At 44.7% G+C, this 23,305-nt stretch overlaps 1 protein-coding gene across 1 annotated transcript in view; it reads left to right on the top strand.

The window, feature by feature from the left end:
• Nucleotides 1–23,305, top strand: part of wdr17 (WD repeat domain 17) — a 144,205-nt gene that overhangs the window by 101,993 nt on the left and 18,907 nt on the right. Inside the window, exons 22-24 of the mRNA XM_069940891.1 lie at nucleotides 3,857–3,968; nucleotides 8,877–9,018; nucleotides 18,656–18,758. Of these exons, the coding sequence (XP_069796992.1) occupies nucleotides 3,857–3,968; nucleotides 8,877–9,018; nucleotides 18,656–18,758 (357 nt within the window). The remainder of the gene's footprint in view (nucleotides 1–3,856; nucleotides 3,969–8,876; nucleotides 9,019–18,655; nucleotides 18,759–23,305) is intronic.

Below are 23,305 nucleotides of genomic sequence, written 5' to 3'. Positions count from 1 at the left end.
CGCAGCTCTCCGTCCTTTCTGACTGGTCCGTACTCAGTGGCACTTGCGTGGGATCCATCCACATTTCTAGGTCCCTGAGCTTGGCTTCGGCGGAGTCGGGAGCATGGGCAAGGGCAGAAGCAATATCCATTCTGGATATATATTAGCCTATTAATTTGATGGCGAGTAGGATCAACCACACGAGACAGAGTGCAAGTAAAACACTAGGTTTAATAGGGTAATATATAAAGCTAGGCCTTGCTTCTGTGCAAGCCTAGGCCAGAATTAATGAAAATGAGCTGCAACCAGTTTATATATACAAGGTCACCAGATGGTGGCCCCTGGCGACCTAGTGGTGTAATAACTTACCACCACACAAGTGTTGAATTTAAATGTAATTAATAGTCTGGAACTTGACGACAGGGGTAAAGAAGATATGTCAAGTTGGCTTGGTAATGGTGAACATGAAAATTATTGAATTGTTGTGAAAACCCTATCTTAGGTTTAGTATAGAAACCGATGGTACAAGGTTGGAGAGCTATCAGGTTGATGATGTTTTTTTTTGGATAGAAGCAAAGGTTCCCGACCCCAGGCATTCCTCTCCATGCATATTGCCTCAACTGCTAAGTCCCTCCATCTTCTCATTGTTCGCTGTTGTAACAATCCATCTTGTTCTCTGATGTCCTTCGCTCAAGAAAGCATGCCCTCTGTCCCTGGTCCTGATCATGTATGAGTCCACACCCACCCCAAGCAGTTGAGCCTTCAACACTTGGTGGCTTGGAAGCTGCTCATTTCTGCCAGGGCTGCCTCAAATCCAGGCAATGCACCTTGGGAATTGTGGTTCCTCGATGATTCCACGAGAGCAGACTTACCTTCTTCCATCTTTCATCTCATTGACTCTGACGTGTTAACTCTACTTCTCTCTCCTAAGGTTTCCAGCCTCTAAACTATTTCCCTTATGTTTTTGTGCTGCCTCAACACACGTTATTTTTGTACTCTTTCGTACATCATGTGGTAATGTGTGGAGATGTCACTGTTGAGTCAAATGAACAGAAAGGAGGCAAATAGTGAGAGAGTTTGTCGTTGAGTGTTTCCAGTATGTACTCAGCACCCTGCAGTAAAACACAAAAGTCTGCAGACGCTGTGAATGTGGTCAAAACACAAAGAGGTTGGAGGATCTCGGCTGGTCTCGCAGCATCCATAGGAGGTTAAGATATATTACTGATGTTTGAACCCGAGTGTTGGTAATATATCTTTACCTCCTATGGACCCTGTGAGACCGGCTGAGTTCCTCCAACCTCTGTGTTTTGGCTCAGCACTCTGGGATTATTTAAAGGAGCATTGATTGCTTTTTAAAAGTACACGGGAGTGTGTAGCACATAAGGAGAATGTACGGGAATTGACAACCATAAACTTCCAAGCTGTCAATACCATGAAGCATGGGCTTTGTGTTCGTTGGGTCAGGTTATTCCTTACCATGCAGTCCACATTGTTCAACCGTTACACATTTTCACTTGCACTGTCATTGAGAAAGAAGCAACCATTTTTATTTACTATTTTTAATCTTCTTTTTGTTCTTTCACCTTCTGCATTCAGCTTCCCATCTGTTGGATTCAGGTATTGCGGCTGCGTTGAAAGTGTAATTGTAGCCTTTGAAGTTTCACATTAATCCGCTGTTCTGTTGTAAATATTCCCCATGGGTGCCTAGATCTCCTGATGCAAAACTGCAGGAATGGCTATTGGGAACAGAGGTGGCCAGTGAACCCTGCGCACGTAATTAGAGAATCAGTCATGGAACCTTTGCTCAGTGACTCCACACCAGTTATCTACCACCCATTTTACAAAAATTCTACAATTTTTAAAAACTTTTATATTTAGACATACAGCACGGTAACAGGCCCTTTCAGCCCACATACCCATGTTGCCTAATTACATCCAATTGACCTACTCCCCTAGTATGTCTTGAATGGTGGGAGGAAACTGGAGCACCCAGAGGAAGCCCACGCAGACAAGGTGTGGTGATATGTTTCCTCCACTGTAGATAGTTATCATTGTCAGTTGTATATATGGAGCTGGCCCGCCCAGGCATGACTCATACCCTATGACTCCTCCCCCTTGGTCCTGCGCCATAAAGGTCGAGCCACCTTTCCCTTGCCGCCATTCCTATTGTGGGATTTAGGCCAGCAAGGTTCTTCTGTGTATTAAAGCCTATCATTTCCTCAGCTTGTCTCTGTGATTACTGGTAGTGGCCTACACAAGGGGAGTACGTACAAACTCCTTCAAACAGTGCCACATTCAAACTTGGTACAGTGTTACTTTAATCATTCTGCTGCCCAAGCAAATGATCTTATCTTGTTCTCACATTCCCATCAACCCACCCCAGATTCTACCACTCACCTATCCACCAGGAGTGGTTTACAGTGAAAAATTAACCCACCAAACTCACTTCTTTTGGATGTGGAAGGAAACACTAGCACTCCTCCAGCTCTCCACTCTTCTGAGATGCCTGCTGTCCTCCAAATTCATGCAGCTCAGAGGAGCCATTACCGTATAGTCCCAGTGATCCAGGTTCCAACCTGACCTCCGGTGCTGTCTGTGTGGAGTTTACACATTCTCCCTGTGATTGGATAGGTGCTCCATTTTACTTTCACATTCAAGATTCAATGTATTGTCATGTGCATAGGATACCCAGAAATATTTTAATCCATCGCCACTATTAAAACAAGAAAGGGAAGCAAAAGAGAAGGCAAAGATGTGTGGTTTGATAGGTTAGTTGGCTGCTTTAAATGGCCTTTACCGTCCAAGTGAACACAACATTACAGGGTGGGGGTGGAAGTAAATGGGAACATGGGGAGAACAGATTACAGAGACAATGAATGGGGAAATGGGATTTCTCTGTGAGCCAAAATAGAAATAATGGGCAGAACAATCTCCTTTTGTATCATATGGAAATATGACTGCTTATATAATCATTGCCCAATGAGGAACCATGTCTTCAGCTAGTAAAGCCCCAAGCTCTAAAATGTTTTCCTTAAACCTCAAACTTTCTGTACCTCTGTCCAACCTGAACCTCTTGCACAATGTTCATCTTCACCCACTTCATTGATCAAGCTATTCGTACTTTCCATAATGTAGCCTCATATTATTGAAAAGTACTTGGAGTTGATTCTAATTTTTAAGATGTCTCATTCCATTTCCAATTTGGTTGGCATAGATGAGTCGGCCCAGGGTCAATGCCAGAACGAGTGCGGGGTGGGGGGGGGGGGAGGGGCATTGGCGTGACCAGGGTGCGCACAGTGCAGCACTTGTAAACTCGCTCTCAGCATGGAGTGGGGTGCGTGTGAATGTTGCTAACTACCTATGCCCACCTCACTGACAAAAGGCAAAGGAGGAAAAACCCAACACCCAACCCCAACCAACCAATTTTCCCCTGCAACCGCTGCAACCGTGTCTGCCTGTCCCGCATCGGACTTGTCAGCCACAAACGAGCCTGCAGCTGACGTGGACATTTACCCCCTCCATAAATCTTCATCCGCGAAGCCAAGCCAAAGAAAGAAGTCCTCAGTCCCTCCAATGTAGCAGACAAAAGCTTTTATTGTTGGGAGAGTCACTGGCATGCGTCAAGCTAGCTACTAGTGATGCTTGACACATGCTAGTGACCTGGGTGGGGTAGCGTCTGATGGTGAGAGAAAGCCAAGAGCATATGGGGGCAGAGCATCTGGTTTGGGGAGCAAGGCCCGTGAATGCCCGGCCTTGGCGCCGACTCTGAGTCGGCTACAGGACTTGTTCCACGCTGCGTGACTCTAACTCCTCCTGAAGCAAACTTCTCCGGTTTCTTGAGGAGTCCTGTTGAATTGTCGTGACTTGCTTTGTGCAGGGACCTTGCGGCCGATTTGCTGACCATGATCCCTGACTGCGAGCTGCCGTTGGTCAAACTCTGCACGTTTTACTCAGGAGCCATAGCAGAGGTGAACGATCTCCATGAGAAGGTAAAAGTCGCAATGTGCAAGGGCAATATTTGTATTTCACTTTCGCAGAGAAATGTAAATGATAAAGTACTTGAAGAGGTGCAAGTGAGCACTGAAAGCACTTACCGACGCAAGGCATTTGAAGCAGGAATAGGCTGCTCCACCCTTCATGCTTGTCCCATCATTTAGCATGGTCATGACTGATCTGTCCTCAGTCTCAATTTGTCTTCTGTGTCAGTTCCACAGAGCCTTCATTTCCCAGGTCAAAAATGGATCTACTTCTCTTTGAATGACTCGAGTGTTCTAGTCTCCATAACCCACTGGGTGGAGAATTCCAGAGATTAATCACCCTTGACAAGAACATCCTATGCACCTCCGTTTTAAATGATTTGCTCCTTATCTATGTCCCCTTGTTCAACATACTCCCATGAGTGGAGAAAACCTCAACATCTCCCCTGTCATAAAGATCTCACAGATTTCAATAAGATCACCCCTCATTTTTCTAAACTTAAAGATTACAGATCCAACTTCTCTATCTCATTGTGCTTGAGGAAGCCTCTCAAGGAGCAGAAACAGGAATTGAATAAAATAGAAACACTCAACTGGTCGGGCAGCAAGTGTGGAAAGAGAAACACAATTAACATTTTAAGTTGAAGACCTTTGTTGGAACTGACGAAGAAAGGATCAGTTTCCAATCCCAGAGTCGGGAAGGGATTGACAGAGCAGTATTGCAGCTCATAGACCTTCTGCCTCTTGCTGTCACAATCTTGACCTCTGGTGCTTTCTGTGTGGAGTTTGCCCATTCTCCCAGAAATTATCCGTGTTTCCTCTGGGGTCTCAGAGCCAGAAACAAACAAATACAGATTCACTGTAATTTTGAATTGCCCCAAGAACACAGGAGAGTGGTTGAATTTGGGAGGAGTCATTGAGAAAGAGAAAGAGAAAAGAAGTGAACAAAAGCTGAGAGATGAAGGCAGTTAGAATATGGACTTAAGAGTGTGAAAGTGTGTTCAGTGCAGGCCCAGAAAACCTGATTGGTCAAATTGAGAGAAAAACTGAACAAATAGCACCAGATGGTTAACCGACCGCAGAAGTGGTCAGTGCTGATGGAGACAGAGAACGACCCAAAGCTGTAGAATTTGTGATTGAGCTGCAGCGTGACCCGATGGGAGACGAGTTGCGGTTCCTCGGTTTTACACTGGGCCTTATTATAACGTGCAAGTCGCGACTGAAAAGTGGGGCAGAGAGGAGCTTATGCTCAATAGGGTCTTAACTGGAAAGTTCATGGATGGTGCCTGACCCAGACTCTCACTATTTACTCAAGATTCCAGCATCTGACCTGGTGTTTCTCTTGCCGGAACTTTTTTTTTCAAAATTGGGATATGTGAGTTCCAATCCAACCGTGGTAACAGTGGAATTTAAATTCTGACAATGAAATAAATGTGGAATTAAATTTAAAAAGAAACTAAAATTATTTATAGTGAGTGATTGTTGTAAAATACAGATGATATACAATATCCGATCATTGTCTGACTCTAGACTCACCTAAACTGCCTGCTGAGTGGGGGAATAGTTCAAGATAACCAATGCATGTTAGTTTGGCTTGGGATGAAGAGCCAGACCTTATACCAAGTAGCAATAAGTTCATTATCATTATTCTTTGAATTTTGTTCATTTAGAGATACAGCACAGTAACATTTTGAGTGTTCATTCACTCACAGCCCACCTCACAAGCAAATCATTTTCATTTCTCTGGAGGGGGTGAGGTCAAATGGAATAAAACTTAGAACATTACAGCACAATGCAGGCCTTTCAGCCCACAATGTTGTGTGCCAGTCTATATATACCTTCAAAAATACTAAACCCTTCCTGCCTCATCACCCTCTATTTACCTTCCGACCATGTGTCTGTCTAAGAGTCTTTTAAATGCCCCTTATATTTCAGCCTCCACCACCATGCCTTCCAGGCACCCACCTCTCTTAGCCCTGATGTCTCCTCTAAACCTTCCTCCCTTCACTTTGTACAGACGTCCTCTAGTGTTTGCTACTCCTGCCCTGGGAAATAGACACTGGCTGTCCACCTTTATGCATGCCTCTCAGAATCTTGACCAAGACCCTTCCTGCTCAGTCCACAGATTAAATTTCTAAATGACCAATAGCAGCAACAAGAGTCAGATGATAATGATAATTTGGACAGCACGGAGAGTGTAGCGATTGGCACAGTGCTATCACAGCGCCAGTGACCCAGGTTTGAATCTGGCCCAGTCTGAAAGGAGTTTGTACGTTCTCCCTGTGACCTCCATGAGTTTCCTCCGGCTGCTCCAGTTTCAAAGATGTACAGTATGCATAGTTAATTGGCCCCATTGGTGTATTTGGACAACATGAGCTCATGAACCAGACGGGCCTGTTACTGTCTTGCATCTCTAAATGAACAAAAATCAAAGAATGATGTCTAATAAATTTATTGTCATACACCTTTCTACAATGTGCACACATACCAAAATTCTTACCCGCTGCAGCCAAACAGGTACTTTTCAATGATAGTAGCATGCATTAAACTAGCCCAAGATTGAAAGTGATACAGTAATACAAATCAAAGACAAATAGGTAATAAATATTCACACTTACAGTTAGCACCATAAAAAATGTTCAGTAAATGAAATATTGCAATAGTGCAGACAGGTTTTTAGAGTTATTATGGCTTGGCTTCACGAAGGAAGATCCAGGAAGGATTGTAGACATGGGAAAGTTGTTCGAACCTGCGCAATGGATTTTTTTTAGGTGGAGTGCAGTGTGGCCCCACTCTTTACACCCAGGGTTTATCCACCATGGCCCAGCACGCTGGGACAGTGACAGCCAGGTCCTCGGGCCCTATGTGTTCTGCTGGAGTGTCCTTCTCCTAGATGGATGGCCTGGTGAGGCTAACGAGATCCATCTGCCCAGGTTTGAAATCAGAGATGACCTTCTCTTAGGCTGGCTGCCAATCAAGGCTAATGAGCCCAGGCCACCCATCCACCGCACACTCGGATGTGCCATGACATAGCAAACTCAGTAAAAACAGAGGGACACCGATGATAAGGTGTTGCTACTGACGCAGTAATGTAGGAGAGGCCATTTGCAGTGACCTCCTGCCTGACAAGCCAGACAGTGGCCACGTGGCGATCACGACACTGAGAGGCGATGTATTATGCGTTCACTTTCCCTCAGTGAGCAGGACATCAGGCCTAGACCTCATCCATCCCCAACTTTAGAGTTATATAGCATGGAAAAAGGCCCTTCAGATGAACTCATCCATGCTGTTCAAGTTGCCTGCTTTAGCTCGTCCCATTTCTTTGCATTTGGTTTTTAAATTCAATGTTCAATATTATTTTATTCCCATGTAATAAAATAGATGTAATGTTACACAGAATTGCATTTAGCCAGCCATAAGGCAGATCAAGATTCGCCATCAGCAGAAATTGCCCAGGTCTCCTGACAGTCAGAGAATGAAAGGCAAAAGAGAGTCCATTCATAGTCTCTGAATGTCCATGGATTCACCTCCAGCGCTCCTGCTACCTCTGCAACCACACAGACTACAGTCAAAACCATCAGCTATCTGAGCTCCTGATCCAAACCTCTGACACGGTGAGGAAGCCTTCACCTATTACATGAAATTGCCTTTTGTCTGCTATAAGGCAGAGAGAGTCACCCTCAGCAGAAATTGCCTGAATTGCCCCTTACAGTCAGAGAGAGAGAGAAGCAAAAGAGAGTTTCCCCCAGCATCACCAAGTGTTCATAGATTCACCTCCAAGCTCCAGATCGAAACTTCCATCTCAATTAGGAAACCTCCAATCCCCTCACCACCCTCTCTCATCCCGGTTCCTATACCTGGCACCTCTTCAGCCAGTCTCGAGCTGGTCTCCACAGCCTGCGTAGGTTCGTCTCCTCGAGTCACCAACAGCCCTACCGCCACCTATTTTTTCCTCAGCCGCAGAAGTCCTCACTGGTCTGCTGCCGTGGTCACCGTCCCATGGGCTGTCTCCTCTGCTTCTCCTTCTCAAGCTGGGGAAGGTCTCCCTGCTTTCTTGTGCCATGTGCAACCCCTCATAGGGCCACCATCTTGGGCGCAGAACCCACTGTCATGGGATTTTAAATAAAACCATCATCAGCTCCTTTAACAGGCGATTTAAAACCTGTACGGAGCTAATGGCAGGAGGATTGGGCATTTGGACCCCATGTGAGCACTGTGTCTCTGCTCCTCACTCTCCCTGGGTCCGCACCCAGTAGCAGCACTGCTATTGCAGCAGCTTCAGCCGGGCCACCATTTGCATCTCATCGAAGACTGTAAAAAATTAACACATGCAGTGCATTGAGGTAGCAACAAGCAAGCACAAAACTCAGAAGAATGTACAACAGGCTTTATTCCAGTAAAAGTCTGAACACCAATTCAAGCCTTGGTGGATCCCTGTGTGACTGGCTCAAGATAGGCCAGCCCAGGTCTATTCAGGTCAGCTGATTGACAGCCGATCAGGTGGAGTCAGCCCTGTTGGGGGTCCATACAGGTTGGCTGATTGACAACCGGCCAGGTGGAGTCAGCCCTTTAGGTGATCTTCCTGCAGGTACAGAGTTCGCCCCCTGCTGTAGGCTGGTAGTCATATCATGATCAATATCTTTAACAGAAAGAAGGAGGGACTGAATGGGCCGGGCAGGCAGCAACCATGGATAGTCACTGCTGAGATCCTTATTTTGAGGCCCGAGAAGTTGAGTGTCCATTTCTCTCCCTGAATGCTGCCCGGCCTGCTGACCCTGCAGATCCTCTTTGTTTGCTGAATGTTCAGCATGTGGAACGGAGGATGAATTTCTACCCACCTTCCCCTGTATCTCTGAAATTATGCGCTGTTTGAGAACACGTGATGTAACTGACTCCACGTCTGATGTGCTCCCCTCACAGTGCCACCTACCAACCACAGAGGAATGTTTACAATTCGCGGAAACGTACCACAGTGAAGGGGAGATATTCCAAGCTGTAAAATATTATTTATTGAGTCCCATGCCTGAGAAAGCACTTGCTGTTGGACTTCTTTATGTAAAAGGTATTTATGTTAATTTTTCTGTTTCATACTTGCTCAATCGTAAAATGCCATTTGCAGTGTTGTTTAATTGGGAGGAAGTTTTAACTTTTCCCTGGGTGTCAGGCCAATCTGATAAACCATGTTCAAGTTTATTATCAGCTGATTGTACTTACTATATTAAACTAGATTAAACAGTGTTTCTCTGGATCACGGTGTACACACATAATACACAATATTTCCCACACGCCATTCTCCACCGCAATTGTGCTGCAGTTAGACAAGAACATTGACAGATGCTGGAGTCGAATGCAATACACAAACATGCTCCAGAAACTCAGCAGGCCATGCAGTGTCTGTAGAAAATAAAGGGTAACTAAAGTTTCAGATCATATACTATTTATGGTCATGTAATAAAACAAAATTGTAATATCACACAAAATTGCCTAACAAAGATTAGCCATTAGCATTGCCTGGTGCCCCTTGCAGTCAAAGAAAGAGAATGAAAGAGAGTTCCCCCAGGGTCACTGAGTCCGTGGATTCACCTCCAGTGTTCCTGCAGCCTCTGCAGCCACACAGGAATCCAGTTCAAACCATCGGCAACCGAAGCCCAGTTCCAAATCTCCATCACGATGTGTGCCCAGAGCCCTATGGGAGCCTTCCTTGCGCTCAGCATCCTCTTGAACCCCAGTTCCGATACCTGGCCCTCATGAGCCAGTCTCCAGCAGCCCACAGGCTTGTGTGAGTCCTTTGACCTCAAGCAGCCTGCAGCCCGTGTGGGTTCCTTGCCTGCAAGCTGCCAATTGCTTACCGCCTGTGTGTGGCATTCAGCTGTAGAGCCCCTCGCTGGTCCACCACCATGGAAAACATCTTTACAGTCATGTCCTCTGCTTCTCCTCAATGGGCGGGGGGGGGGGGTGTTCTCTGTTTTACTGGTGCCCTGTGCCAGTCCGCTGCTTCCCCAGAGCATGCAACCCCTCGAGGGTGCTGCCGAACACAGGTGCCACCATCTTGAGCCCAGACCCCCTGGTTACAGGATTTTAAATAAAACACCACTGGGTCCTTTAACAGGCCATCTAAAACCTGTATGAAGCAGTCGGTCATCAGACTGGGCAGTACGACCCTGCAGGGGAGAGCTCTGTCTCCACTCCCCACCCTCCCTGGGTCCGCACCAGCAGCAGTGCTGCCATTTTATTTTCAGGCCTGGGCCCTGCTGAGTTTCTCCAGTACATTTGTATATAGCAATTGTGCTGTTCTCTTAACCTGAAGAATGTGAAGGGTCTTTCCCTGTTTCTGTAATTAAATGGATTGCCAGAGGTAAAAGTGACAACCTCAAGTGGTCACTTATCCACTGACTCCACGTCTGATGTGCTCCCCTCACAGTGCCACCTACCAACCACAGAGGAATGTTTACAATTCGCGGAAACGTACTACAGTGAAGGGGAGATATACCAAGCTGTAAAATATTATTTATTGAGAAACATGCCTGAGAAAGCACTTGCTGTTGGACTTCTTTACGTCCAACAGGGACAGTCCTGTTGACCCACAAAGTCCACATCACAGGAAAGGAGGCGAATAACACAGCAGAGAAAAAAGCTGCTTATCTTTAATGGAGCCATCGGTCTATCGATTCTGATCCAATTTACCAGCATGTGGCAATAACCTTCCATGCCTTGGTGACTTAAATACACTTAAATTTGTGTGTGAATCTGCCTCCGTCACCCATTCAAGTCCTGAGTCTCACATTATCCTGATTTGTCAACCCTTCACCTCAGAACACCGTTTTACCAGCTGAATTTCTCCAGCACTGATTTTACTTCAACCACGGTGCCTGCAGACTTTTGTGCTTTACTCCTTAACCCTGCATCCTTACTGAGTTAAGGCTCTGAAAGCCTCACACATGCAATGCTGTGGAAGGGACTGCAAGTTCAAGTTTATTATCATCCGATTGTAAGAGTACAACCCGACAAAACAGTGTTTTCCGGGCCTCAATGTAAAAACATGAAAACACCCAACCAGACATAACATGCATAGAGACAAATTATTATATATGTAGTAGCAATGTACATATACAAAAATAAATAAATATTGTTAAATAAATAGTAGCATCTCGGAGGGTTTGTATGAGCAGTTCATCTGTTATTCTGCTGTCTCACTGCCCGTGGGAAGAAATTGTTTCTTAACCTGGTGGTTCTAGCTCTGATACTCCTGAATCTCTTTCTTGATGGGAGTAGCTTGAAGATGCTTTTGTAGTGGTAGGGGTCCTCAAGGATTTTGTGAGTCCTCTTCAGACAATGATCCCGGGATCACGTTGATGGTGGGGCGGGTGAAACGAGTAAGACCCCAGTGACTCTCGATGTCAGAACTATCAAGCCAAGTTAATTTTCATCTGATTGCACAAGTTCAACCGAACGAAACAGTATTCTCTGGTCCTCGGGGCAAAACATGCAGACACACAACCAGACATAACACACATACAGACAAACAATACATATGCAGGACAAGTATTTATAGCTACAAATAAATAAATAAATAGATTTTGCTTCCTAAATATGGGAGTCTTGGATGGCTAGTGTGAGCAGTTCCTTTGGTCGTTCATTATCTTCACTAGCCACGGGAAGAAGCTGTTCTTCAGCCTGGTGCTTCTGGCTCTTATACTCCAGTATCTCTTTCCTGATGGGAGTAGCTGAAAGATGCTGTTTGCAGGGTGGAAGGGGTCCTCATTGATTTTTGGCACCCTCTTCAGACACCAATTCCAATCGATCAGGTCGATGGTCAGAGGGAGATTCCATTGATCCTCCCTGCCACTCTTATGGCCTTGTGGATGACCTCCAATCCATTTCTCTGCAGCAACCGTACCATGCTGCGATGCAGCAGGCCAGAACACTCCTAACAGAGCTTTGGAATAAGGTTGACAGGTTTTAGTCTTCTCAGGACGTGCAGTCATTGTTGTGCCTTCCTAACAAGTAAGGAGATGCTTTGTGACCACGATAGGTCACTGGTTAAGTGAATTCCAAGGATTGCTATCACCCATTTGCACTTCATCCAACCAGTTCCTCTCTTTGATTCATTTTTGTTTTTAAGGATTTGATTTTGAAGGGTAGGAGAAGAGCAATAAAACTCCACCCTACAATGGACCCATAAAGATTAAACACTGTTTTTCTTTACTTCTCCTGTTCACCACTGACTCCCTACCATTCCACACCACGGCAGAACACACCCGGTTCCTGTATCTGCTCCCAATCCAATCTTGCCATTGTCTTGGGAAGGAAAGAACTTAAGAGTGTTCATGCTACTGACCCATGACTGCATCACCGGATCTAGCTCCAACGGTGTCATCAAGTTTGCAGATGGCACAAGAGTACTTGGCCTCATCAGTCACAAAAATGATGTGGTGTGAGAATAACAACCTGAGTCTCAATTTGGACAAGACAAAGGAGATGATCGTGGACTTCAGGAGGGCCAGGAACGGCAACCCTCCACTACACATCAATAACTCGGTAGTGGAGAGAGGAGGGAGCACCAAGTACCCTGGAGTTCACTTATTTCATGACCTATCATGGACACACAATACCTCATTTGTCTGGAAGGCGCAACAGTGACTGCACTTCCTGAGAAGACTGAAGCAGGAAAGGCTACTGGCCACCATAATGTCAACCTTCTACAGGAGCTCTATTGAGAATGTTGTGGTCGGCTGTATCACAGCGCAGTACGGTTGCTGCAGAGAAATGGATTGGAGGTCCACAGGACCATAAGAGAGGATCCCTCCTACCATGTCATTGATGTGATCGGTGGGATCACTGTCTAAGGAGGGCGTGCAAAATCATTGAGGATTCCTTCCACCCCACACATATCATTTTTCCTTTGCTCTCATTAGGAAAGAGATACAGGAGTATCAGAGACGGCACCACTAGGTTGAGGAACAGCTTTTTCCCAAGGGCAGTGAGATAAGTTGAACAACCAAAGGAATTGCTCGTATAACCATTTGAGACACTCACATTTACAAAATAATATTTATTTATTTGTATGTATGAATACTTCCCCAGCATATATATTTTTGGTGTATTTTGTCTGGTTGTGTGTCTGCAAGTTTTGCACTGGAGAACATTGTTTTGTAGGGTTGTACTTGTGTAATTTGATGGCAATAAACGAGTTGATTTGAGAAAATGTTCAGGAATCATTTTTCTTTTTTTAAATTTTTTTTATTGAGTTTAACACAGTGGTTCTCAACCTTTTTCTTTCTACTTACATACCACTTTAAGCAATCCCTATGCCATAGGTGCTCTGTGATTAGTAAGGGATTGCTTAAGGTGGTATGTGGATGGAAAGAAAAAGTTGAAAACCACTGTTTTAATCGTACCTAATTGATTAATTATGTGTTCGGCTTCATAACTCCAAAGGAAATAGGTCAATGACAATTTTTCTCAAGCAAAATATTTCAGTAACAATTGGGTCTAGAGCAGTGATTCTCAACCTTCCCTTCCCACTCACATGCCACCTTAAGCAAACCTTTACTAATTACAGAGCACCGATGGCATAGTAGTATGTGAGTGGAAAGAAAAAGTTTGAGAAACACTGGTTTAACATATAAATCCTATATAGTCTCCTAATATAACAAATAACAAGTCATATCATATACATAAGCACGTTAATATAAATGTAACTCAAGAAAACCTATCCATATTTATTTATTTAACAATATTCTTTAAAAATAATTCTAGATAGAAACCAGGTAAGCTACATTAGACAATCCCAAGGTCTAAACTTCTTAAATCTTCCATTTATGAATGGGCCTCACAGGGGCCAGTAAAAGGAGTAAAAGGGGAGGGAGCGGCCAGCGAGGGGTGGCGCACTGAGTGAGTGGGGCACTGAAGGAGTGGGACTTCTAGCCTTTGGCTCAACAGGCTTAGGCAAAAGCAGGCGAGGAGAAAGGTAAGTGGCATTATTTTAGCTCAGTCATGCCTATGGGTTTAGTGCTTTGTACTGGATGTCAGATGTGGGAACCATGGGTGAGTCCCACCCTCCCAAATAGCCACATCTGCGTCAGGTGCACCGAAATGCAGTTCCTTAAGGACCGAGTTGGGGAACTGGAGCTGCAACTTGAGGACCTACGGCTGGTAAGGGAGAGTGAGGAGTTGATAGATTCAACTTTCAGGGACATAGTTACCCCAAGACCAGATGTGTCAGGTAAGTGGGTAACTGTCAGGGGAGGGAAGAAAAATGGAGAGCACACCTGTGAATATCCCTCTCAGTAACAGGTATATTTTGTTGGATGCTGTTGAGGGAGATGACCTGACAGAAGCTGGCAGCAGTGACCAGGTCACTGGCACTGAGCCTGCCATGGTGGACCAAAAGGTAAAGAGGAATGCAGTGGTCATTGGGGAATCCATTGTCAGAAATACACACAGGAGATTCTGTGAGCCAGATAGGTATGCCCGCATGGTGTGCTGCCTCCCTGGTGCAAGGGTGCGGGACATCTCAAATCGGGTCCAGGGTATTCTAAAAGGGGAAGGCGAACAGCCTGATGTCTTGGTACATGTGGGTACCAATGACATAGATAAAAAGAAGGAGGAAGTACTGAAAAAGGATTACAGAGAGCTAGGACAGAAACTAAGGAATAGGACAGCCAGGGTGGTGATCTCTGGTTTGCTACCAAGTGCAACTGAGGACAAAAATGGAAGGTTAGGAAAAATGAATGTGTGGCTGAGGGGCTGGTGTAAAGGACAGGGTTTTGGCTTCTTGGATCATTGGGATCTCTTTTGGGGAAGGCATGACCTCTACAAGAAGAATGGGTTACACCTAAACCCAAAAGGGGTCAATATATTGGCAGCTAGGTTTGGTACAGCCGTCGGGTGCGGTTTAAACTAATTTGGCAGGGGGATGGGAACCTGTATGATAGGACAAAGGACAGAAAAGATAAAACAGGAAAAGTTAGGTTAGGCAGCGAAAGTAAAAAATCAGAAAGAGCAAGGAGGATTAAAAAAGCAAATCTGAAGGCTTTATATCTTAATGCAAGAAGCATTCGGAACAAGGTAGATGAATTGGCTGTGGAAATTGAGATAAACAAATATGATTTGATTGGGATTACAGAAACATGGCTGCAAGGTGGGCAAGCCTGGGAACTTAACATCCTGGGGTATACGATATTTAGGAGGGATCGGCAAGAAAGAAAAGGGGGTGGGGTAGTATTGATGGTGAGAGAAGGGACCGACACGATTGACAGAAAGGATATTAACTCGGAAGATGCGGAATCTATATGGGTAGAACTGAGGAATAGCAAGGGGCGGAAAACGTTAGTGGGGATGGTATATAGGCCTCCAAATAGTAGTGTAGAGTTGAGGGAAGGCATTAAAAGAGAAATTAGAAAAGCGTGCAATAAGGGAACAGCTGTCATCATGGGAGACTTTAATTTGCATATAGATTGGACTAGTCAAATTGGTAAAAATACAGAGGAGGAGGAATTCCTTGAATGTTTACGGGACGGTTATCTAGACCAATATGTCGAGGAACCAACTCGGGAGCAGGCCATTTCAGATTGGGTATTATGCAATAATGAGGGGCTAATCAACAATCTTGTTGTACGAGGCCCTTTGGGTAGGAGTGATCACAATATGATCGAATTCTCACTCGACATGGAGAGTGATGAAATTAAAACCGAGACTAAGGTCCTGAATTTAAATAAAGGGAATTATGATGGTATGAGACGGGAGTTGAGTAAGATTGATTGGGTGGTGTTTATGGGGGAGTTGACTGTGGATAGACAATGGAAACCATTCACAGATCTAATAGAGAAATTGCAAAAATTGTTTATACTGGTTTGGCATAAAAATAAACCAAAAGAGGTGACTCAACCGTGGATAACAAGGGAAATTAGAGACAGCATTAGGTCCAAAGAGAGAGCATATCAATTGGCCAAAAACATACCACAATCGAAGACTGGGAGCAGTTCAAGATGCACCAAAGGAGGACAAAGGGATTAATCAAGAAAGCAAAAATAAATTACGAAAGTAAGCTTGCAGCAAATATAAAAACCTACTGCAAAAGCTTTTATAAATATGTCAAGAGGAAAAGATTGGTGAAATCCAAAGTAGGTCCCTTGCAGTCGGAATCAGGGGAATATATAATGGGGAATAAGGAAATGGCAGACCAATTAAATTCTTACTTTAGTTCTGTTTTTACAAGAGAGGATACAAATAACCTCCCAAGGATGTTGGGAAACATAGAGACTAATGCAAGGAAGGAACTGAAAGAAATCAGTATCTCTAAGGACATGGTTTTGGAGAAATTGATGGGATTGAAGGCAGATAAATCCCAAGGGCCTGATAATCTACATCCTAGGGTACTTAAGGAAGTGGCCATTCAGATAGCAGATGCTTTAAGAATTATTTTCCAGAACTCTATAGACTCAGGATCAGTACCCATGGATTGGAGGGTAGCTAATGTTACCCCACTTTTTAAAAAGGGGGGTAGAGAAAAAGCAGGGAATTATAGGCCGGTGAGCCTTACATCAGTAGTGGGCAAAATGATGGAATCCATTATTAAGGATGTAATAGCGGAGCATATGACTAGCAGAGAAGGGATCGGACGGAGTCAACATGGATTTACAAAAGGTAAATCGTGCTTGACAAATCTATTTGAATTCTTTGAGATGGTGACAGGTAAAATAGATGGGGGAGAGCCAATGGATGTGGTGTACCTGTACTTCCAAAAGGCCTTCGATAAGGTCCCGCATAAACGACTGGCTTACAAAATCAAGGCTCATGGGATTGGGGGCAAAGTATTGATGTGGATTGAGAACTGGCTGGCAGGTAGAAGACAGAGAGTTGGGATAAATGGCTCGTTTTCTGAGTGGCAGGTGGTGACCAGTGGGGTGCCACAGGGATCTGTACTGTTCAGAATTTACATTAATGATCTGGATGAGGGGATTGGATGTAATATCTCCAAATTTGCAGATGACACTAAGCTAGGAGGGATTGTGTGCACAGAAGAGGGGGTCAGGAAGCTCCAGTGTGATTTGGATAAATTGAGGGACTGGGCAGATACATGGCAAATGCACTACATTGTGGATAAATGTGAGGTTATCCACTTTGGTAATACAAACCGGAGGGTATTTGAATGGCAATAGATTAAGAGATGGGGAAGTGCAGAGACACCTAGGGGTACTTGTACATCAGTCTCTGAAGGCGAGCATGCGGGTACAGCAGGCGGTTAAAAAGGAAAATGATATGTTGGCCTTCATATCAAGAGGGTTTGAGTATAGGAACAAGGATACCTTACTGCAGCTGTACAGGTCCTTGGTGAGACCCCACCTGGAGTATTGTGTGCAGTTTTGGTCACCTGATCTAAGGAAGGATGTTCTTGCAATGGAGGGAGTGCAGAGGCGATTCACCAGGCTGATACCTGGAATGGCAGGAATGACTTATGAGGAAAGATTGCGCAAATTGGGATTGTACTCGCTGGAGTTTAGAAGATTGAGAGGGGATCTCATAGAGACATATAAAATTCTGGCAGGACTGGACAGAATGGATGCAGATGGGATGTTTCCAAGGATGGGAAAATCCCAAACCCGGGGCCATGGTTTGAGGATAATAGGCAAACCATTTAGGACCGAGATCAGGAGGAATTTCTTGACCCAGAGGCTGGTGAATCTGTGGAATTCATTGCCACAGAGGGCAGTAGAGGCAGGTTCATTAAATATATTTAAGAGGGAATTAGATCTATTTCTTCAGTATAAGGGTATTAAAGGTTACGGAGAGAAGGCGGGGACGGGGTACTGAACTTTAAGATCAGCCATGATCTCGTTGAATGGTGGAGCAGGCTCGAAGGGTCGAATGACCTACTCCTGCTCCTATCTTCTATGTTTCTATGTTTCTTTACAAATTTAAATTTTCTCTCTATGTTTTATCTAATTTTCTCCAAGCTTTAATAGGACTTTACATCATGTCACCACTGTGTATGCGTAGGAAAAATTCCAAGAAAAGACCTACCAGAAAATTCCTCTCCAACCCATTCCGACCAATGAAATCAGTGTGACAATCTCTAGACCAAATGTTTTCTTCTGGAACCTTTACTTTCTAGGGCAATACTTCTCAAACTGTAGTCAGCAGACCACTGATACTCCGGGGTCTGGTTTTGGTGGTCCATGGCAGTGTGGCAAAGACAAATATTACTGATTTAGTATTAAAGTAATGTGTAAAACAAGGTGCCGCACAAATACCCTAATTAACCTACAACGCTCGAATGTATTGAAATTAAAACTTTCAAATGATTGTTATCACCAAAACCAAGCAAGATCCTATCAGGAATCTGGGGAGCTTAATGTCACCAGCTCACTCCCCTTCCCCTTCCCCCCCCCCCCCCACCACCTCCTTTACTGGTGGCCTAGCAATAGTTGGTCCCTGGTACACAAATGAATACTTAAGGAGGTCTGGGTGAATAAACATTGAGGAAAATTGCTGGACATAGAGCTCTCTCTGTTCCAGAGGAACCTCTCCAGCTCCCTTCTGTCTTCAGTATTCAATCCTCTTCCTTTATCATGATAAACTGACACGAAGTCCATGGTTAATGGTCCATCTTGCAGCTTAACACAGTCATTGTTTGAAAGTGTGATGTGCAATGTTGGCCCAACCTCTGATTTGCTCTGATCTTTCCAACCCCACAGAACAGCTCACTCGTCCTGACTGGACCTTGGATTCCGTCCATCAAATCTTGGATCTGCTCAGCTATATCCGTACTGACCGCCTGATGCTGCACAAGTGTAGTGAGTAAGTTGCAGTACAACTTCTAATGCCTTTTAAAACTGAACAGCCCAAGCACGCACCTCCAGACTCAAGGGCATTTTCCTGTCTTGATGTAATCAGAATCTTAAATGGACCTCTCAATGATTAAAAAAAAGATTATGTCCTTGTCATTTTAAATTTACTTGTGTCTCTACCCTGCACTTTGTCTTTGTTGTTTATTTGTTTACATGTATGCGCTGTGTACAATTTCTTTGTCACTACCCAACAGGGGTAATCCTGCCTTGCCCGCAGGAAGAAAAAGAATCTCAGGGATGTACACTGTGTGATGTCATGTATGTACTCTGACAATAAATCTGAATCTGAAAACAGGTGAAGAAACCTTGATGTGAATTTATAACATAATTCCATCCACCTTCTCAAATATTGCTCTGTGCGCCCGCTGCCATTGTCTGCTTGTCCCAGAATCTCAAAATGGTGGTATAAACTTGCATGCTAGATTGTAAATGAATACATTTTAAAAAGTAAATAAGTGAATAACGACATGAAGAACTGTTGGTTTATTAGTGAAGATTAAAATAATGGAATGACATTCTTAAATTATATTTGTTTTCTTTTCTTTGGCTTGGCTTCGCGGACGAAGATTTATGGAGGGGGTAAAAAGTCCACGTCAGCTGCAGGCTCGTTTGTGGCTGACAAGTCCGATGCGGGACAGGCAGACACGATTGCAGCAGTTGCAGGGGAAAATTGGTTGGTTGGGGTTGGGTTTTGGGTTTTTCCTCCTTTGCCTTTTGTCAGTGAGGTGGGCTCTGCAGTCTTCTTCAAAGGAGGTTGCTGCCCGCCAAACTGTGAGGCGCCAAGATGCACGGTTTGAGGCGTTATCAGCCCACTGGCGGTGGTCAATGTGGCAGGCACCGAGAGATTTCTTTAGGCAGTCCTTGTACCTTTTCTTTGGTGCACCTCTGTCACGGTGGCCAGTGGAGAGCTCGCCATATAACACGATCTTGGGAAGGCGATGGTCCTCCATTCTGGAGACGTGACCCATCCAGCGCAGCTGGATCTTCAGCAGCGTGGACTCGATGCTGTCGACCTCTGCCATCTCGAGTACTTCGACGTTAGGGATGTAAGCGCTCCAATGGATGTTGAGGATGGAGCGGAGACAACGCTGGTGGAAGCGTTCTAGGAGCCGTAGGTGGTGCCGGTAGAGGACTCATGATTCAGAGCCGAACAGGAGTGTGGGTATGACAACGGCTCTGTATACGCTTATCTTTGTGAGGTTTTTCAGTTGGTTGTTTATCCAGACTCTTTTGTGTAGTCTTCCAAAGGCGCTATTTGCCTTGGCGAGTCTGTTGTCTATCTCATTGTCGATCCTTGCATCTGATGAAATGGTGCAGCCGAGATAGGTAAACTGGTTGACCGTTTTGAGTTTTGTGTGCCCGATGGAGATGTGGGGGGGCTGGTAGTCATGGTGGGGAGCTGGCTGATGGAGGACCTCAGTTTTCTTCAGGCTGACTTCCAGGCCAAACATTTTGGCAGTTTCCGCTCACCTTACAAAGCCGTCCTGTCCAGAGAAGAAACAAGCCTTCCGTCGCGCATGCAGCCATCTTCAGCGCAAACTCCGGGAGATCCAAAATGAGTGGTGGACTAGCCTCGCCAAACGAACTCAGCTCAGCGCGGACATTGGCGACTTCAGGGGTTTCTACGAGGCTCTAAAGGCTGTGTACGGCCCCTCACCCCAAGTCCAAAGCCCGCTGCGCAGCTCAGACGGCAAAGTCCTCCTCAGCGACAAGATCTCCATCCTCAACCGATGGTCAGAACACTTCCAATCTCTTTTCAGTGCCAACCGCTCAGTCCAAGATTCCTCCCTGCTCCAGCTCCCTCAACAGCCCCTAAGGCTAGAGCTGGATGAGGTTCCCACCCTGGATGAGACATATAAGGCAATCGAACAACTGAAAAGTGGCAAAGCAGCAGGTATGGATGGAATCCCCCCAGAAGTCTGGAAGGCTGGCGGCAAAACTCTGCATGCCAAACTGCATGAGTTTTTCAAGCTTTGTTGGGACCAAGGTAAACTGCCTCAGGACCTTCGTGATGCCACCATCATCACCCTGTACAAAAACAAAGGCGAGAAATCAGACTGCTCAAACTACAGGGGAATCACGTTGCTCTCCATTGCAGGCAAAATCTTCGCTAGGATTCTACTAAATAGAATAATACCTAGTGTCGCCGAGAATATTCTCCCAGAATCACAGTGCGGCTTTCGCGCAAACAGAGGAACTACTGACATGGTCTTTGCCCTCAGACAGCTCCAAGAAAAGTGCAGAGAACAAAACAAAGGACTCTACATCACCTTTGTTGACCTCACCAAAGCCTTCGACACCGTGAGCAGGAAAGGGCTTTGGCAAATACTAGAGCGCATCGGATGTCCCCCAAAGTTCCTCAACATGATTATCCAACTGCACGAAAACCAACAAGGTCGGGTCAGATACAGCAATGAGCTCTCTGAACCCTTCTCCATTAACAATGGCGTGAAGCAAGGCTGTGTTCTCGCACCAACCCTCTTTTCAATCTTCTTCAGCATGATGCTGAACCAAGCCATGAAAGACCCCAACAATGAAGACGCTGTTTACATCCGGTACCGCACGGATGGCAGTCTCTTCAATCTGAGGCGCCTGCAAGCTCACACCAAGACATAAGAGAAACTTGACCGTGAACTACTCTTTGCAGACGATGCCACTTTAGTTCGATATTTGTTTTGATTATACATTTATTATCATACACATAGTACTATAGAACAATGGAACATTAAAGCATCTAAACAGCCCCACGGCCCTTCTAGCCTGTGCCAAACTATGATTCTGCCTAGTCCCATTGACAAGCACCCAGATCATATCCCTCCATTCCCTTCCCATCCGCGTACCTGTCCATTTTCCTTAAATATCAAAATTAAGCCTGCATTTACTAATTCAGCTGGCAGCTCGTTCCACAACACTTTGTGTGAAGAAGCTCCCTTAATGTTCCCTGTAAACTTTTCTCCTTTCACCCTTCACCCATATCCTCTGGTTTTTAATCTCTCCTAACCTCAGTGGAAAACATCTACATGCATTTACTCTATCTATACCCATAATCATTTTGTATACCTCTATTGAATCTCCCTTCAACCTTCTACGCTCCAGGAAATAAAGTCCTACCTGTTTCACCTTTCCCTGTAACTCAGTTGTTTAAGTCCTGGCAACATCCTCTTCACTCTTTCAATCTTATTGATATTTTTCTTGTAGTTAAGTAAACTAAACTGCACAGAATACCCCAAATTTGGCATCACCAATGTCTTATACACCTTTAGCATAATATTTCAACTCCTATATTCAATACTTTCATTTATGAAGACTAATGTGCCAAAAGCTCTTTTTATGACTCTATCCTATGACTTTTAGGGAATTATATATCTGTACTTCCAGATCCCTCTGTTCTACCACACTCCTCGGTGCCCTACAGTTATGATGTATGTCTGACCTTGGTTTATCCTCACCTCACAATTTCTGCATTAAATTCCATCTGCCATTTGGCAGCTGATTTTTCCAGCTGGTCCAGGTCCCTTTGCAAGCTTTGAAAGCCTTCCTTGCTGTCCAATCTTGTGATAAAAATGCTGGATAGGTTTATGGGAAAAACTATGACAGCAGTTGGAGCATAAGGATTAGGCCTGTTGAGCCTGATCTGCCATTCAATAAGATCATGGCCGATCTGATGATAGACTCATTTCCACCTCCCAGCCTTTTCCCCATATCCCTTAATTCCTCTACTAAAAGTCTATTCACCCTTGTCTTGAATGTATTCAGTGAGGTCGCCTCCACTGCTTCACTGGGCAGAGAATTCCATAGATTCACCACTCAGTGGGAAAAACAGTTCCTCCTTGTCACTGTCCTAAATCTACTACCCTGAATCTTGAGGTTATGTTTCTTAGTTCTAGTCACACGTACAAGTAGAAACAATACACCTACCTCTGTCTTATATATGCCTTTCATAATTTTATACATTTCTACAAATCACCTCTCATTCTTCCTTTTTGGTCTGTGGCTCTCATGTTAAATGTCCCTCTCCCTACTGTATATTTTATATTACATATAGATATGTATTTGGAAGATATATTGAAAAGTTTTTAGATAGGTCACACACAGATACAAACACTTCAAAACAGATCTAATTTAAAATGTTAGAGCTCTGCTCAAGCCAGACAGCCCAGGCTCCAGGTGCCTTTGCAAAACCTTTGAAGGATGCCTATAAGGACCTCACAAGTAGGTGTTAATTGGACATGCTGGAAAGCAACAGATGAACAGACTCAGAAGATTGCGTCCAGTGCCGCAGTTTGTCTGAGTTCTAAAAGGATCATGTGTTTTTTTTCTGAGAGAGAGAGAGAGAGAGAGAGAGAGAGAGAGAGACAGAGAATTCAGTTCTACAGTTCAGCAGCAGTAGCTGGGACTGGAACAGGACAAGCTGGCAAGCTTGTTTGAAACCCCATTTTGAAGACGGGTTGTGAGTTCTTAGTTCAGCCTGGTCAAAGCCCTTGTGATCCTTACAAG

Source organism: Narcine bancroftii, chromosome 1 (assembly GCF_036971445.1).
Source record: "Narcine bancroftii isolate sNarBan1 chromosome 1, sNarBan1.hap1, whole genome shotgun sequence".
NCBI lineage: Eukaryota > Metazoa > Chordata > Chondrichthyes > Torpediniformes > Narcinidae > Narcine > Narcine bancroftii.
The sequence above is the reverse complement of the archived record's forward strand: the minus strand, read 5'-3'. Positions and strand labels throughout refer to the sequence as shown.